The sequence below is a fragment of the Vulpes vulpes genome, chromosome 12 (assembly GCF_048418805.1).
Source record: "Vulpes vulpes isolate BD-2025 chromosome 12, VulVul3, whole genome shotgun sequence".
Taxonomy (NCBI): Eukaryota; Metazoa; Chordata; class Mammalia; order Carnivora; family Canidae; genus Vulpes; species Vulpes vulpes.
Window position 1 is genome coordinate 21,180,439 of NC_132791.1, and position 16,365 is coordinate 21,196,803.

The following is a 16,365-nucleotide window of genomic DNA, read 5'->3' on the forward strand; positions in this document are numbered from 1 at the left end:
CATGCTATTGGACCATGTATTCATTTATTCAACAAACACTTAGGGGGGCTCTAGGGATGTTCCATGCTCTCAAGACATCCTCAAGGGAAATAGACAAATAGCCATTAAACATGATGGAAGTATGGTAATGGAGGTCTATGGAAGTATGGAAGCAGAGACAAAGAGTCATGATTTCTTTGTAGAAATGGGGGGCCCAGGAATGGCTTCCCCAGGGAGGTGACATTGGAGCTGGGTCTTGTGGACAGTCCAGGAGTCCTCTGAGTGAGATGAGTCCTCCAGGAAGAGGTGGAACTGGCTGGAGTGGCTGAGGAGCAGCTGCTGTAGCAAGGGAGCCCAGAAGATTGGAGAGAATCAACAGCAGCTCAAAGGGACAGTCAGTGATGAGGACTCAGGGGATAATTACACCCCAAAACTAAATGACAGCATCCCCTGGCTTACGCAGGAGCAGAGTAAGAGCTGTGGAATCCTACCGAAGGAGAGAGTCTAGGCTTCGGGCAAGCCCTGCAAGGTGGTGGTGTAGGAGGTACGGATAGCCAAGGGGAGCTGAGGGCTGGTTTCCAAGTCCCCTGTCCTCAGAGCCCCTGCTCTTGAGGGAAGTTCACTCTACCTTCTGGCAGCCAGGGATGGTTGGGAGACTGGATTCTTGGACCTCCTACCACATGTGTAGCACAAGGTAAAGATTTTTCTCTTGGAAAGGTGATCCATACCCGACTGTCAAAGTGACTAGACAAACTTTGACGACGAATTTATTGACTAAACCAAAATCAAATACCAAAAAGACCTTTCCAACAGGACATTGAGGAAATTAAGAGGCAGAGTAACCCCGTTGGCTACCATCTTGCAATTTTCTTAAATCCAGGTTGGCTCTGCTTTCTTGGTGGGGGGACATAAAGGCTTTCCCTTGCAGACCCAGCTGCCCAGCCTAGAGCCTAGGAAGGGGGTAGGTCTAGCAGTGGGTAGGGAGGGGCGCAGGGATGCTGACTCTAGGTTGAGATTGCTGCTTGGCCCGCCTAAGGGCCACTCATTCATTTGTTCATCTGTGTGTTCACTGTGCAACTCTTCACAGGTGAATCCCAGCTCTATTGCCTTTCCGTCTTCGCTTCGTCTACTTTCACTTCCCCCAACTATTGGCATGTGCTCTGTTTCTAGACGGCTCCTGTCCTCTTACCTTTGAGCTTTCCTCCAGCACTTATCAGCCTTGGGGGCCACAGATTCCTCAGACCCAGGTTAAATACCACCTGCCCAAGAACCCTGTCCTGACCACTTCCCACTCCAGGGTCAATTAACGGTTCTGCACTCTTGCTCCTCTTGGTTAAAGGGCCTTGTGTCTTTTCCCTCAGGGGTTTGTGGATGAAGGTCAGAGAGCATGTCTGGTCTGCAAAAGAAAGGCTCAATAAACACTGAACATTCATTATGCTTAGGCCTCCACAAGGGTACCCAGTAGCATGGAGAGGAGGGAGCCCTGTCCTCTAGCCTGGAGTCCTAGGACCTCCAGGAGACACCATCTTGGAAGAGATCCTTACAAAATTGTTTTGACCTCCTGTCCTTGCTCACGGCAATGCATTGAAAGAGCTGTTCCAGCGAGTTCCTTCTTTAGCAAATTAGGAGGCTAATGCCATGACCAGGTCCCATTCTATGGAGGATGAAATCTAGACGGTGACCTTTTCCCAACAGCTCCTTGCTGTGTGGAATGCAGACTATGCTGGTCTGGACCTGAAGCAAGAAAGATATTCTCATCTCCACCTAGGATGCATATATTCGCTTATATGTGAAACAAAGATTTATAAAACAGGACTTAACTCTTTCTGTGCATGAGAACCTTGGATATTTTCTGTTCTAGTTCATTCTGATTTCATTTTTTAAAATATTGGCACTAGCAAATTGATTTCACATCTGTTTTCAGGTCAGGACTCACAGTATGAAACTCATTAGAGTAATTGTCAAGACTTTGGAGTCAGGTGGATCCAGATTGGAACCCTGGCTGTGGCACCTAGAAGGTGTGTGACTTTAGGCAAGCTACTTCCCTTCTGTAATAGGTCTCAGTTTCATCATCTGTAAAGTGGGGACAACGTAGAACCTATTTCATGGAGTTGCTGTGAGGATTAAATGGGAGATTAGGTAAAGCTCCTGACACAGAGCAAGGGATCAATAAATATGAGCTTTTGAGATGGTTGTGAAGATTATGGTTCTTCTTGCTCTGGCATGACCACTTGGTGGGGCCAGCAGAGCAAAGGCAGGACTCTTGCTTCCTAAAGAATGGTAGTCAGGAAGGACTTCCTGGAGGAGGAGGCATTGGATGAGGGCAGCTGGATGACTGGAACCCACTCCCGTCTTCACAGCGACCAAGAACCCTGCATGAGCATCCCAGGACCACTTGTTTCCTTTTGAAGGGCAGGCTTGTTCCCAAGGATTTTTGGCTGGACCTAGAGCCAACCACATTAGATGCCTTTGCCTTTCCCATTTAGGTCTCCAATCCACCTGGAATTGATTTTTGTGTCTGGTGTAAAGTAAAGATCCAATTTCTTTTTTCCTTCTTGTTTCTGAATGGATAACTCGTTACCCCCGTACTGTTTATTAGAGTCCATCCTTCCCTGCTGATTTGTACATCACCTCTCTCATATATCAAGTTTCCATATATGCACAGATCTGTTTCTGGACTCGCTTCTGTTTCATTGATCTATTTATCTGTCCCTGTGCCAATCCCACACTGTCTTAATTACTACAGCTTTACAGTGGTTCCGGATGTTGAGGAGGCGTGTCCCTCTCGTCCTTCTCCCTTAGAAGCCTGTGCTCTTCTCCACGTGTTTCAGAATCAGCCTCTGCTGGAGGTGATTGAGAGCCCCAGGAGCTCTGGACAAAGCTGTCCTCTGTGAGGCTCATGGCAGGGTGCCTGGGCCTGCAGTACCTCACGGACTCACTGCTGCCAACCACCCCAGTTTGAGCTGCCTGAGAAGTACTTCCTAATTCATATGCAGAGAGAATCACGAGGAAAATGCCTGGGTCTGAGTCCCCTCTGCCTGCGGCTTGCCGGGTGGCTCCCCTGCCAGGTGGCTCAGTCCTCAGCATCCTCCCCAGGGCACCTGCATCTTCTTTCAGGAGACTGCTTGCTTCCCTGTCCCTGTCTACTGAGGACATAGCCCTGGACAGACAGACATGTGGCAATGCCGGCAATGCCAGGGTCCTGGAGGGAACTGCTCACGCCAGAATTTGGCCCGTATAACCAAATTCTTTGGCTTAGGTATTTGCAAGTATTTTCTTTACCGGAAAATAGGCCCAGGGGTTGGGTGGAAGAAAGAGACCTGGCACTCATGCTTCTAATTTCATCTGTCCCTGAGCGTGAAGACCCAGGGTCTGGAGACCCTGCTGATGGTGGCTTGGATGCCAAGGACATGACTCATCACAAGCTTTAATTTCATGAGATGGCTTAAGGAAAGGAGCATGACTCTAGGCCACGCACACACATCGATGTGGACTTGCTCAGTCAGATGCGTGCATCCCGTCAGCATGTAGTTGTTTGTACGCTGCCAGAACTCAGAAACACTTGCCAAACTGTGGTTCATTTGGTCTCATGTGTTGGAGTTTGGAGTGAGAGTCTTCAGTGGCCAACTCCCTGGACTGGGACTCTACCCTGGTGGCCATGACAAAGCCCTCTTTGCCTTGGGCCTCAGTTTACCCATCTGTGAATTGAGGGTTTGGCATGATGATGTCTGACATTCCTCTTGACCTGGTGGTGTCTGTTATTCTGCATCTGTGGTTTCAGAGCTTGGAAATCAGAAACTTCTCTCTCTTCTTGGCAACGAGACTCTTATTTCCATTCTGGTTTTGGTTACTGATATCTAGGGAGATGGAAGAGGCTGTCGGTGGCTGCCGGGGCTGGGCACGTGGAGCCCACAGGCCACAAGAAGCTAGGGTGGAATCCTTGTGAAGCTGTGCTGAACCCTGCCCACCTCCTCACCTGGGGAGAACTGTCGAGCTTGGATTCCTGTCCTGTTCCAATCTGCCTGAACCGAATCTGCCTTCCCAACACCGGGGGGCTTGTGAGCCCCTGTGGGCCTCAGCACAGGCAGGGGCTAGCCCTGCTCAGTGGCTAGAATGTGGTGGTGGCATTTGGCTGAGGTGCTTCGGAGTCTTGATACTGAGATGTTTCTGTTTTGTTTCCTCTTTCAGACCACCGAGTATTCAGCGATGGCTTCGCTGGCTGGAGGGCTGGATGACATGAAGGCCAACCTGACCAGTCCCACCCCCGCCGACATTGGGAGCAGCGTGCCTGGGCCGCAGTCCTATCCCATTGTGACAGGTGAGGGCACCTAGGGTGGAGGAGAGAGAGAGAGAGAGAGAGAGAGAGTGATGGAGAGAGACTGAGATTGCCTGCATGGCGGGAAGAGTGGCTTGGTGCTTTTGGACTTGACTGGCCATTTTTTGTTTTAATAAGGTTATGAGGTCCTGGAATTGGTCATGCTGAGAGTTGTGGCTCTGATGAGACATGGCTTGCTCTGAGAAAGCCAGAGGAGAGCAAATGCCCCACGGACTATGGGCTGGGACAGATGGCAGGGGAGGCCCAGGACAGAGGGGCCTCGGTGACTTCGGGATCTCCTGTGGGCTAGGGCCCGGTGTTCACTTCCTCTCATGGGAAGAGCAGCCCTGGCTGGCAAGATTTGAGAAAGAGCAGATTTCTGACAGACTGTCTCTGGCATTTCAGATTTCCAGGCAGAGGCTGAGTCAAGAAGGGCAAGAGGTTTAGGCTGGAAGGTGCCTGGTATATGCAAAGTAGCTGTCTTTCTGGAAGGCCCAGGGCCAGCCTCTTTAGCTATCAGCAGAAAGATTAAGAGTTTGGGCCCTGTCCACAGCCTGCTGCATGGGGTGGTGGCCCTTCTTGTGAGTCATGGCCGAGGCCTCCAGCTGCTGCTTGCCAGCGGGGACGCTACCACCCAGGCCCAGGCCACTGGCCATGCTGCTCGGGGCATCTTGGGCCAGGCTTAGCTGGCTGCTCAGCTGGCTGTGTCCACACTGCTCCAGCCTCTCTAACCCACGGAGTGGGAGCATGCGAGGGGAAGGGCTGGGGCTGCGCATTGAGCTGCCCGGAGAGCGGGGCAGGCACCGCCTGGGTCCACAACTGGCTTCCCGGACCAGACTGGGCAGAGGGGAAGGTCTGTAAAGGCCCCAGCTCAGAGCCCTGGGCTATTTGCAAGGCTCAACTAAAACCATTCACAGCTTTCCCACACATAGACTGTAGTTGTTTTGTCTCTAAAACTTTCGGCTTTTGTACTTTTTAATTTTAATTTCACTGTTATCCTTGATTATTTGTCTTTTTTATTGAGTTATTGGAGAAGCAGGAGCTAGTCGTGCCTCATCTATTATTGCAAAATGTAACAATAAACTTCCTCAAAATAAAAAAATTAAAAAAAAAAAAAAAAGAGTTTGGGCCCTGGAGACACACTGCTGGATTTGAACTTGCTCTTGACTAGGTCTGTAATCTTGGGTAAATTATATAAGAATTCTGGGCTGGGTTTTTTTTTAATTATTATTATTTATTATTTTTATAGATTTATTTATTTATTTATTTATTTATTTATTTATTTATTTATTAGACACACACAGAAAGAGGCAGAGACATAGGCAGAGGGAGAAGCAGGCTCCATGCAGGGAGCCTGATGTGGGACTTGATCCCAGGACCCCAGGACCATGCCCTGAGCTGAAGGCAGATGCTAAACCTCTGAGTTACCCAGGCATCCTTGGGCTGTGTTTTTTAAAAAGATCCCTAAAATGAGAATGATAATAGCACCTGACCCAGAGTGTTGTTGTGAGGATTAATTTGCTCATACAGGTGAGGTCCTTAGACTCTCGTTTATAGCAAGCACCCAATACAAGTTACTGCTCTTATTCCTCTCGGAGCCTTCTCATGGTGGCCGGCCACCATTGTTGGGCTTGGTGCTGCAGAGAGAGCTGGACTAGAAGGGCCGGGTTAGGCAGATACCTCCTCCTGCTCCAAGATCAGTGGGATAGGATGGGGGGACAGATTCTGGAAGTTTGTCCAAGCTGGCAGACAGGGAGCAGTCTCAAGTACTGTAGAGACAGATGAGGAGAGGCTTGGGGGGTGGTGCTTGGGCCAGAGTCCAGGGGTTCAGTGGGGGATGGTAGCAAGATGTCCCTGTAGGCTGCTAGGCAGGACATGGTAGGAAGTTACAGAGACAATTGTCTTTAGAAGTACAGGAGGGCTATGGGTTGTGTCAGGGAAGCTGGGGACTGGGCTTGGGTTAGAACCTTGGGGGAAGGGGCTGGGTGTCACACAGGCACCAGGACGACAAGAACCCAGCTCTAAGACCTGTGCTGATGGTTTGGCATTAGGCCTCATGGGCTCAGACAGAAGCAGTGAAGGCCCTGTTTGCAGATCGTGCCAAGAGCCTGGAGGCAGCTGAGCCTGTGCAGGGGGGAGGTATCAGCACTGGGAAGGGATAGAGAGTGAGGAGCCTCAGTTAGAGTGAGGCACAGATATCCCATGAGGTCCTCTCCCCCAGAAGACTGCAGTTGGCCCAGGCAACACATCTGGGTTTTCAGTAAACCTTTGACCAAACACTTGTTTGTATTTCATAGTGAAGTCAGACTTATGCTTGATCTTTAAAAAAAAAGTTTTTTAGATATAATTCTAGCCTCTGACCCATTATTACTCTTTGTGTTGCTTTTAACTTTCATCTTTCCTAAAAACACATTAAATTATCTGCTGTAGGATATTAAAAGCACTCAGGTAGTGGATGGTTACTTTGGAAGAAAGATTTTCTGCCTTGTTCTGGGAAAAATAGGGAAAAAAGGCTCTTTCACATGCCCTTCCACACGGGTGTGTTTTCCGGGTGTTCATTGCTGAAGGAGTATTTCTGTGGAGGACCGCCTTGGGCTGTGAGAGCAAGATATGAGGTGGCAGATGAAAGCTGTTGGGAAAAATCAGTATTATATTACATAAAAAGCTCTTACCATATCTAGGACCACTCGTGATCATCTGCAATTCTGAGCTATTTTATTTTATTAAAACATTTTTAAATTCAGGGGCACCTGGTTGGCTCAATCAGTGCAACATCTGACTCTTGGTTTCAGCTCAGGTCATGATCTCAGGGTGGTGAGATCTAGCCCCATGTCAGGCTCCATGCCCATGCCTAGCAGAGAGTCTGCTGGAGATTTTCCCTCTCCCTCTGCCCCTCCTTGCACTGCACCCCTGCACCCCCTCCTCTCTGCTCTTATGCTCTTGCTCTCTCTAAAAATAAATAAATAAATCTTGTTTAAAATTTTTAAAATTCGATCTATTTTTTAAAAGTTCACCTTATGTCTTGATTTTACATAACCATATGCTTGATTTTGAAATATTAGAAGTATTCTAATTATAAATACAACCATTAGCTTTCTTGCAAGTAAACAAACAATAGCTAGCTAGAAAAATAATAGAAGAGTCCTTTAACAATAGCACCAAAAAAAACAAATGTTGAGGAATAAACCTCACTTTAAACTCTACTAAGGACATAAAAGAATAAATGGAGAGATATAACTTGTTCTTTGGCAGGAAAACTCAGTATCATAAAGATGTCAGTTTCCCCTAAGTAATCTACTCATTCAAAGCGATCCCAATGAAACTAGCAGCAGAATTTTTTTTTTTTTTTGGAACATGTCAAGATGATACTAAATACTGGAAAAATAAGCACTAGAGGATAGGTAAAAATTCTGAAATAAAGAAATGAACAGAAGTTGTAGCCTATTTAAAGACATTATGATAAAGCAGCAGCAATTAAAATTACTTTGAGGTTTTTTTTTTAATCTTTCTTTCTTTCTTTCTTTCTTTCTCTTTCTTCTTTCTTTCTTTCTTTCTTTCTTTCTTTCTTTCTTTCTTTCTTTCTTCTCTATGCCCAATGTGGGTCTGAAACTCACACTCCAGAGATCAGGAGTCATTCACTCTCCTGACTGAGCCAACCAGGTGCCCCTAAAACTATTTGTAACTGAAACTAAAGTAAACAAACAAATATAACAGCATAGGGAGTCCTTAAATAGACCCAAATATACGTGATATTTATAAATGTAGTATTTCAAATCAGTAAAGATAAATCATTCAGTTAATGGTGTTAGGACAACTGGGCTTGTTGGAGACATACCTCACTTTGTATATCAAAATAAATTCCAAGTTGATTTAAACTTTCAATGTAAAAAAAAAAAACAAAACAATAAACTGGAAAAAAAATGAGGGATACCTTTTAAATCTTAGAGTGGGGAAGTCCTTTTAAAATCTGTTCCAGGGATCCCTGGGTGGCGCAGCGGTTTAGCGCCTGCCTTTGGCCCAGGGCACGATCCTGGAGATCCGGGATGGAATCCCACATCGGGCTCCCAGTGCATGGAGCCTGCTTCTCTCTCTGCCTATGTCTCTGCCTCTCTCTCTCTCTGCGTGACTATCATAAATAAATAAAAATTTTTTAAAAAAAGATTAAAATCTGTTCCAAATATAAAAGACAAAGAAAAAATCAAATAAATGGCAGTTAAAAATGTAAGTCTTTTGTCTGTATGTAAAAACATCCAAAAGACAAAGAATAAAATTGGAGAAAAATATAGAACACAGATGACAAAAAGCTAATTTCCTTAATATATAAAGAGCTTTTAGAAATGAATAAGGAAAAGATCAGTAGAAAAAACTAGGTCAAGAATATGGATAGGTGATTCATTGGAAAAAAATGCAGATGTCCAACAGCACATGAAAGATACACACCTGATTCATGATTCTAAAACTGCAAATTAAAATAATCATGAGACACTTTAAAAAACCCATTAGCCTATCAAAGATTGAAATGTTTCTTGAGGGCCAGTGTTGGAGAAGATATGAGAAGCAAATTATTTTCATACACTGTTACAAATCAGTGTAATCTGTTTTGGAGGGAAATTTAGCAATATCTGTTAAAAATTTAAATGTACACACCTACCCTCTAACCCAGAACTTTTATTTTTTTATTTTATCCCAGAACTTTTATATGCAGGTCACATATTCACATAGATACACAGTGATATCTCTATCTGTATAATAATTATAGAATTATTTATAATGGCAAACAAATGGAAATAATTCAGTGTCCGTCAATAGGAGCTGGCTAAATTATGGCTCCTTCATAGCACAAAAAACCATACAACCAATTATACCAATTAAAAAGAATTAAGTAGAACTGTCTGTGCCGAAATGAATAAATATATATTTTAAGTAAATAAACAATTTGTAAAATACTACATGAAGTATGACCCCATTGGTGTGAAAAAAATATAAAGGCCATACACACAGAGGCACAGATGCACACAGGCAGGTCAGAGGCTTGTATCATGAAGATTCAGTAGAAGATTCCCCAGTCCTTCCCCTGCCTTATGAGGCACTGTGATGTTGGGGTTCTCTGCCTAGTTCCACCCAGCATGCCCTTGGGATAGCAGATAATATCAAGGCCTCTTTACCCTCCTGAAATTAAGTTCATAAAAACTATTTTAACATCTGATTTCAAATAAAATCAAAATAATGCCTTCATTATAAGATATAGGAAGAATGAGAGTGAAATTGTTCATAATTAAATACTATGTACCTAGGTAAGTAAATACTCTGCATGTTTATTTTATTTATTTATTTATTTATTTATTTATTTATTTATTTTTATTTTATTTTTATTTTTCTCTGCATGTTTAAACTGCAAGACATAATGAAGTAGTTCGGGGCTTGCCCCATGCATGGAAATCACTGTGAATGCCGCAGCCCTGAACAGGCTTAGGGACTCATACTTACTCAGACTGTGAGTGTGATTTTATGAATAGGTAAAGAACTCCTGGCAAAGTTCCAAGTAAAATAAGGTACGAGCTTTGCTCGGTTTACACAGTAGTTGCATTCCTAGAAAATTCAGTGTATATTAAGACCACGGAAATTGCAAGTTCACATTTATATGTAAATGAAGCTCAGGGCTAGATTCAAATAATTATAAACAGATTTTTCACCTGTCCTGTTTGTCAGGACATGACAGGAGTGCAAGCTGAAAGGAAACTTCACCGTGGGGACTCTTCCACTGCAAAGCAGTGATGCCTCACAGTCGTAGAAAGCACCCCTCAGAATTGTCAGAACACCCTCTAGGGGGCTGACCCCACTGAGAACTGTTGGAACACCTTGAAGGAATGCCCCCAAGAGCTGTTAGGAGGGGCCATGTTACCCCGGGGCAGTAATTGAATTCTGCTTGAGTTTGTGGATGTGTTGACACAGTTCTGAACTCCAGGGAGACCTAGGGTCTTCCAGCCCCACACCTTACCTTCTCCCCTCCTCCACTCCTCCACAAAGCCCAGAGTGTAGTTGGTGCTCAGCTAGATTGTGAGCCAGCCCAGGGCACTAGCTAGAGTCAGGAGAGGGGTTCCCAGGGGGTGGGGGTGAGGGGGAGGTGGCCTCCGTCCTACTCCGTCTTAGCCCTTACATTCGTGCTGTGCGGGGAAGATCTCATTAGAGAATGAGTCGATTTCTCTCCGTCGTTTATATGCCACATTAAATATTAAGTTAAACTTCTGCTCTACCAGCCAGGGCCACGGTTCAGAAACTGCTCACCATTTGCAAACCAGTGACATGGCCAGCTCATTTCTGCATCATCAGCAGTTTGGGACCATCCTGATTGGGACTAATTATCTGCAGGTGTGTCCTTGGGCCATAGGCCTGCCGATGGGGCAGCCGCTGAGCCTACCTGCCAGCGAGGACAGCAGGTGGGGTGCCAGGCTCCCTGATTCTGCTCACCTCCCTACTGGTGAAAGGCCCGGCAGTCTTGCCCTCAGCTGGCCCACCTGACCTTTGCCTGGAAGAACAAAGGAACGAGGCCAGCCTGTGTCCTTGCCGGCCCTCTTCCCCTGAGGACCATCTTTTTGCATCATCAGCCAGCATGGAGGGAGGATTCTTCTCCTCAAATAAGTTTGGCGTGGCGGATGACCCTGGGGTATGAGGCCCCCCGGGCACTATCCCCTCTGAGCAAGAGAGACCACTAGTGGGGCAGTAGATGAGTACCACCAACTCTGATTTGCTGCACCCCTGGGTTCAATGTTGGAGCCTCAGTACCCCAGACTTGGCAGCCCAAGGAAGTCTACCCTCCTCTGCCTCTTTCATCTGAGAAATAGCTAAGGGCCAGAGGAAAGAGCACTAGATTGGGAGTCAGAGGGATGAGTGTAAACCTGAACTTTCCCACTTAATTGTCCTGCCTTTCAGCACATAGATTGTCTTCTGAGCCTCAGTTTTCCTGTCTCTGAAATGGGGATGGCCACTCCTGCCCTCCATGTCTCCTTTGGCTGTTGCAAGGATATAAAGAGACAGTGGCGGGGTGAGAGTTTGAGTGCCTCCACAGGGGCATCTGAGGGTGTGTGGGTGGTTGAGGGAGAAGATAATCTGGATAATCTGGAGGGTCCAGGATCCAATGTTGGCCTTCTTCCTGCCTCCCTCTGGACAAACATCCACAGGTGGGCAGGGTGGGAGGGTCATGCAGTCCATCTGCTCACTTGACAGCTTGGGAGACCCAGGTCCAGAGAGGGGAGATGACCTGCTCAAGATCACATCCAGTGAGTTAGAGCTGGAACTAGGGCTTGCTCAGGGCCCTGACCTTTGTGGCCTGTTCCCGTTACATGGTGGGATGGACAAAAAAAAAAAAAAAAAAATCCCAGTTTAAATTTCCAGAGGGCATTTCTTCTAGCATGTAATTGAGAATGTCAGCAGGAAAGCCAGACTACTTAGCTTGAAGCCCATATTCTAGCTGGTTGACCTTGGGCAGGTTACTAACCTCCATGTCCAAGTTCCCATCTAGAAAATGAAGCCCAAACAGAACTCACTCATAGGCTTCCTGTGGGGATCACATGCATGGTCCATGCAGAGTCTTAGTACAGTGCTTGACAAGTGCAGACACTCAACAAATGGTAGTTATTAACATATTTCTGGGCTCTTATACCAAAATGGGCTGGCCAGTGCCAACCCACTCTGAATGGCCGACATTTTGCTCATCTTCCCATTGGGAGCACTTTCTTAGATCTGATTTTTTTATGAGCCCTTGAGGCTCAATCAGACCCCACAAAATACTTCTTCCCTCAGAGTGAAATCATAATGAATAACAAAAACTAAAATGTGAGAAATTCCTTATGTATTCAGTCTGCCAAAGATGCTTCAAAAAATATAATTAAAGCTACAATACAGTGTAATATCTTATAACCAAGGGCTCAGCCATGGAGCTTTCCTAGGAATGCCATGGAAGATGGTAGGGTGTCAAAGTTGTATGCTCTGAAAAAGGGTGCAGTGTGAATCGTTACTATTTCCTGGACTCGCTGGTGGTCCTGGTGGACAGCCCCGGCCCTCACCAGGTTTATCTGCTGGGAAGAGCCAGACAATTCAAGCAACCAGAGAAAAACAATGTGCAACTTAACTTCCTAGTGGCTGGTGTTCTGCAGAAACCAGCTAGTTGAAGAGTGACAGAGAGTGGGGTTGGGAGACAAAGCAGATCCTCTCTAAAAGGGTGGCCTTTGATCTGAGATCCCACTGATGAGAGGCTTTGGGGAGATTTGGGGGAAAGGTATTCCTGACAAGATCAGCCTCGGACAATGCCTCTTAACTATAAAATGAGTGAGTGAATGAGATGTGGGAAGGGTGGGACTGCTTCTCAGTTCTCTCTCTGCTGCTAGTTGGACCCAGCCCTTAATCAGGCTTTGGGAACTCTTGGGAAATTAACTTCAGAGGTTAAGCAGCCCATCTCTTTACCACCATGGGATCCATTCTATATCAGGGCTTGGTTACCTCTGGTGATGGGGATTTCACTACCTCAAAGGCAAGGAATCTTCAAGCAGTACTTACCTGAAGCCGTTCCCCACTGAAGTGATTTCCTTTCCCACTAGTGACCCGGCCTGAAGTGTCTGTAAAGTCCAAATAGGCATCCAGGCTATGAACGCATAGACCCGGCCACAGACAACACCTCCTTCGGCTGGCATTCTGTGTACCCACTGTGCAGCCCAAAGGTTGTTTGGTCTGCATAGTGTTTTTTAAACTTAAAAAAAAAAAAAAAAGTTTAGGCTAATGTTCCAAAGATCAGAGGAGAACAACCCAAATGTCCATTGGTAGGGAACTGTTGAAGTCAGGAGTAGCTTATCCATCCAATGTACTGTTGTGCAGCTGTAGGAAGGAATGCGGACGCTCTCTATGTCCTGATAGGAAAGGATCTTCCAGATACATTATTCATGAAAAAAGCAAGACTAGTTTGTACAGAATGCTACCTTTTGTGTAAAGAACAGGACAATGGGAATGCATGTTTGTATTTGTGCACACATGCATAAAGAAGCCTGGAAGGGTACTCAGGAACTTAACAACCATGTTTAAGCAGAAGCCGTGAACTGGGTGTGGGAAGAGGACTTTTTACTGAATACCATTTACATTTTTAATTTTTCAAATGTTGTCAATATGTGACTGTCAAAAAGTTAAATTAAAAAGTGCCTTACAAGTCAGGAGTTTTCACATAAAGGTTAAAATGTCTAACTTGTCTTGAAAAGTTGAACATCTTGTCTACCTGGGTCCCCATTGCCATGCAGCTACATGTGGTAGAGCTGAGAAGTGGCTGCTCCTCTAGGGGAGGCAGCACTCTCCCGTTTGCCCCGGGATCCTGGACAGCTCACTGATTTACCATGCCGGCCGCCTATCCTTCCTTGTTTCCTCTTGCTCCTGCCCAACATAAAACCCCCCTCTGTCAAGCCAGGAAGGGCCGGCTGGTCACAGGCTGGCTGTCCAACTGGCCTTGCCTGTGTCTGACTCCAAGCCTTTGCTCAGGCTGTTCTGCTTGCCTGGAGTGGCTTTCCCTAAATATCAGCTCAGTGTGTAACCCACCCAGTGGGGAAGGCCTGGAGTGCTGAGTAGAAAGTTCTGGAGACTGCTCAACAACATGGCATTTCATCCCAGGGCAGAGATGTCACACTCTCTCTGAACTAGATGTTGTGCTTCAGGGGACCACACCCCAGAGAGAAAGCTCAGCATGTGAGACTGGAACTTTCCCCAGAGATACAGGGCTATTTGCATTCCGGAAAGATCCAAGGTGAATCCGATTGGGGTTTAAAGTATTTGGTTTGGGATTGTTAAATAGACTCACAGTTCTAGATTCTATAGAAACCTGGAATTCTGAAATCTTAGTGTTTGGAAGGATGTTCAGAGAGATTCAGAGAAGCTAAAGGTCTGAATCATTTTAAAGCCAAAATTCAATTCAAGCATCTCCATAATTAAAATGCACATCAAAGGAAAATATGATTTGCTTTCAGGTTAGCACAGTGTTCCTCAGGACTGTTGGTTGAATACATGAATTAATATTTGTGGAAAGTGCAGTGTCAATTAAAAAAAATAATTTCAGCAGAAAGTACTGTGGTTATTTCTGACCTTGTATTTCGTAGGATAAAAATAAACAAAGCTGGCTGGCCGTCCTGGTAATGCACTCATAGATTTTTACACTCGCGAGCAGCTTGGAAGCCGACCTTTCCAAATAGCCTTTTGAGCAGGTGCCTGGACCTCCAGCTTCCCAGCCCCCCATGCTGTGATCCATCTTCCTAAAATAGCGATTTCATTAGCTTGTTCTCCTGGTCAGAGATCACCACTACCTTGCTGTTATCTGGAGGAGAAAACGTACCAAACTGCGGTGCCTGGCAGTTTGCTGAGTGCTGCCATTCAGTCGTTCACTCACTCACTCACTCACTCACTCACTCATCTCTTCATCAAAATCCAGCATCTCCTTCCTGTCAGACCCTAGCCTGGCCTGAGTTCCTGCCCTCAACATGCTCGTAGTCTGATGGGGGAGGCAAATGTACAAAGCAAAACAAAACAAACAAGAAAAAGAGAGATATCATGGGAGAAAGCCATGGTATGTGAGGGCATCGAGGAGGGAATGGTGGCCTCTCTTTGACTGTGAGCTTTGGGGAACATTTTGTGGAGGAGGCCATGGCTAGGCTATTCTGGGAGAGCCAAGCACTGCAAGCTTCTGTTTTGAAGCTTGGTTTGTTCTCTTGCAAACCCCTTTCATAATTCCTTTTTAAAAAAAAAAAATTTATTGATTGATTTGAGGGAGAGAGACTGCATGCAAGCAGAGGGAGGAGCAGAGGGAGAGGGAGAGAGAGAATCTCAAGCAGACTCTGTGCTGAGTATGGAGCCTAACGTGGGCTCAATTTCATGACCCTGAGACCATGACCTAAGCTGAAACCTAAGAGTCGAATGCTTAACTGACTGAGCCACCCAGGTGCCCCAATAATTCCTTTTTAATCACAACATAATATAATAAAGCCAAGTGGTGCATATGTGTGTATAGCTGCATGTGACTGTACCCCCCTCACCCCATTCCTTTTTTTTTACGTACATCATTACTTTTTTTTTAATAAATTAATTTTTATTGGTGTTCAATTTACCAACATACAGAAAAACACCCAGTGCTCATCTCGTCAAGCGTCCCCCTCAGTGCCCGTCACCCATTCACCCCCACCCCCCGCCCTCCTCCCCTTCCACCACCCCTAGTTCGTTTCCCAGAGTTAGGAGTCTTTATGTTCTGTCTCCCTTCCTGATATTTCCCACACATTTCTTCTCCCTTCCTTTATATTCCCTTTCACTATTATTTATATTCCCCAAATGAATGAGAACATACACTGTTTGCCCTTCTCTGATTGACTTATTTCACTCAGCATAATACCCTCCAGTTCCATCCACGTTGAAGCAAATGGTGGGTATTTGTTGTGTCTAATGGCTGAGTAATATTCCATTGTATACATAAACCACATCTTCTTTATCCATTCATCTTTCGATGGACACTGAGGCTCCTTCCACAGTTTGGCTATTGTGGCCATTGCTGCTAGAAACATCGGGGTGCAGGTGTCCCGGCGTTTCATTGCATCTGAATCTTTGGGGTAAATCCCCAACAGTGCAATTGCTGGGTCGTAGGGCAGGTCTACCCTTAACCTCCACACAGTTTTCCAGAGTGGCTGCACCAGTTCACATTCCCACCAACAGTGCAAGAGGGTTCCCTTTTCTCCACACCCTCTCCAACATTTGTTATTTCCTGCCTTGTTAATTTTCCCCATTCTCACTCCCCTCACCCCATTCCTAACTTATCCTGCTGATGCCATCAGAGTTGATGGTTTGGTACATGTTTTTCCAGAAACTCTTCTATGCATAGATATCAGGTTATATACCTGTGGTTTATTTCCTACAAATGGATTTTTACTCCTCATACTGTTCAATTTTTTGAAAATTTTATTTCGTGTTTTATGGATACTCAACATGTTGATAGGGACAGAACTTCCATTCTATCTGATGTTCTGGATGAACTGTCATGAACTTTTCTCAAGCAATACAGG

General features: G+C 45.6%; 1 protein-coding gene across 2 annotated transcripts in view; it reads left to right on the plus strand.

Moving 5' to 3' along the window:
- PAX5 (paired box 5) overlaps positions 1-16,365 on the plus strand; it is a 195,485-nt gene that overhangs the window by 104,421 nt on the left and 74,699 nt on the right. For both annotated transcript variants that reach the window (XM_072727915.1, XM_072727916.1), the window contains one exon: positions 4,168-4,297. In XM_072727915.1, the coding sequence (XP_072584016.1) occupies positions 4,168-4,297 (130 nt within the window). The remainder of the gene's footprint in view (positions 1-4,167; positions 4,298-16,365) is intronic.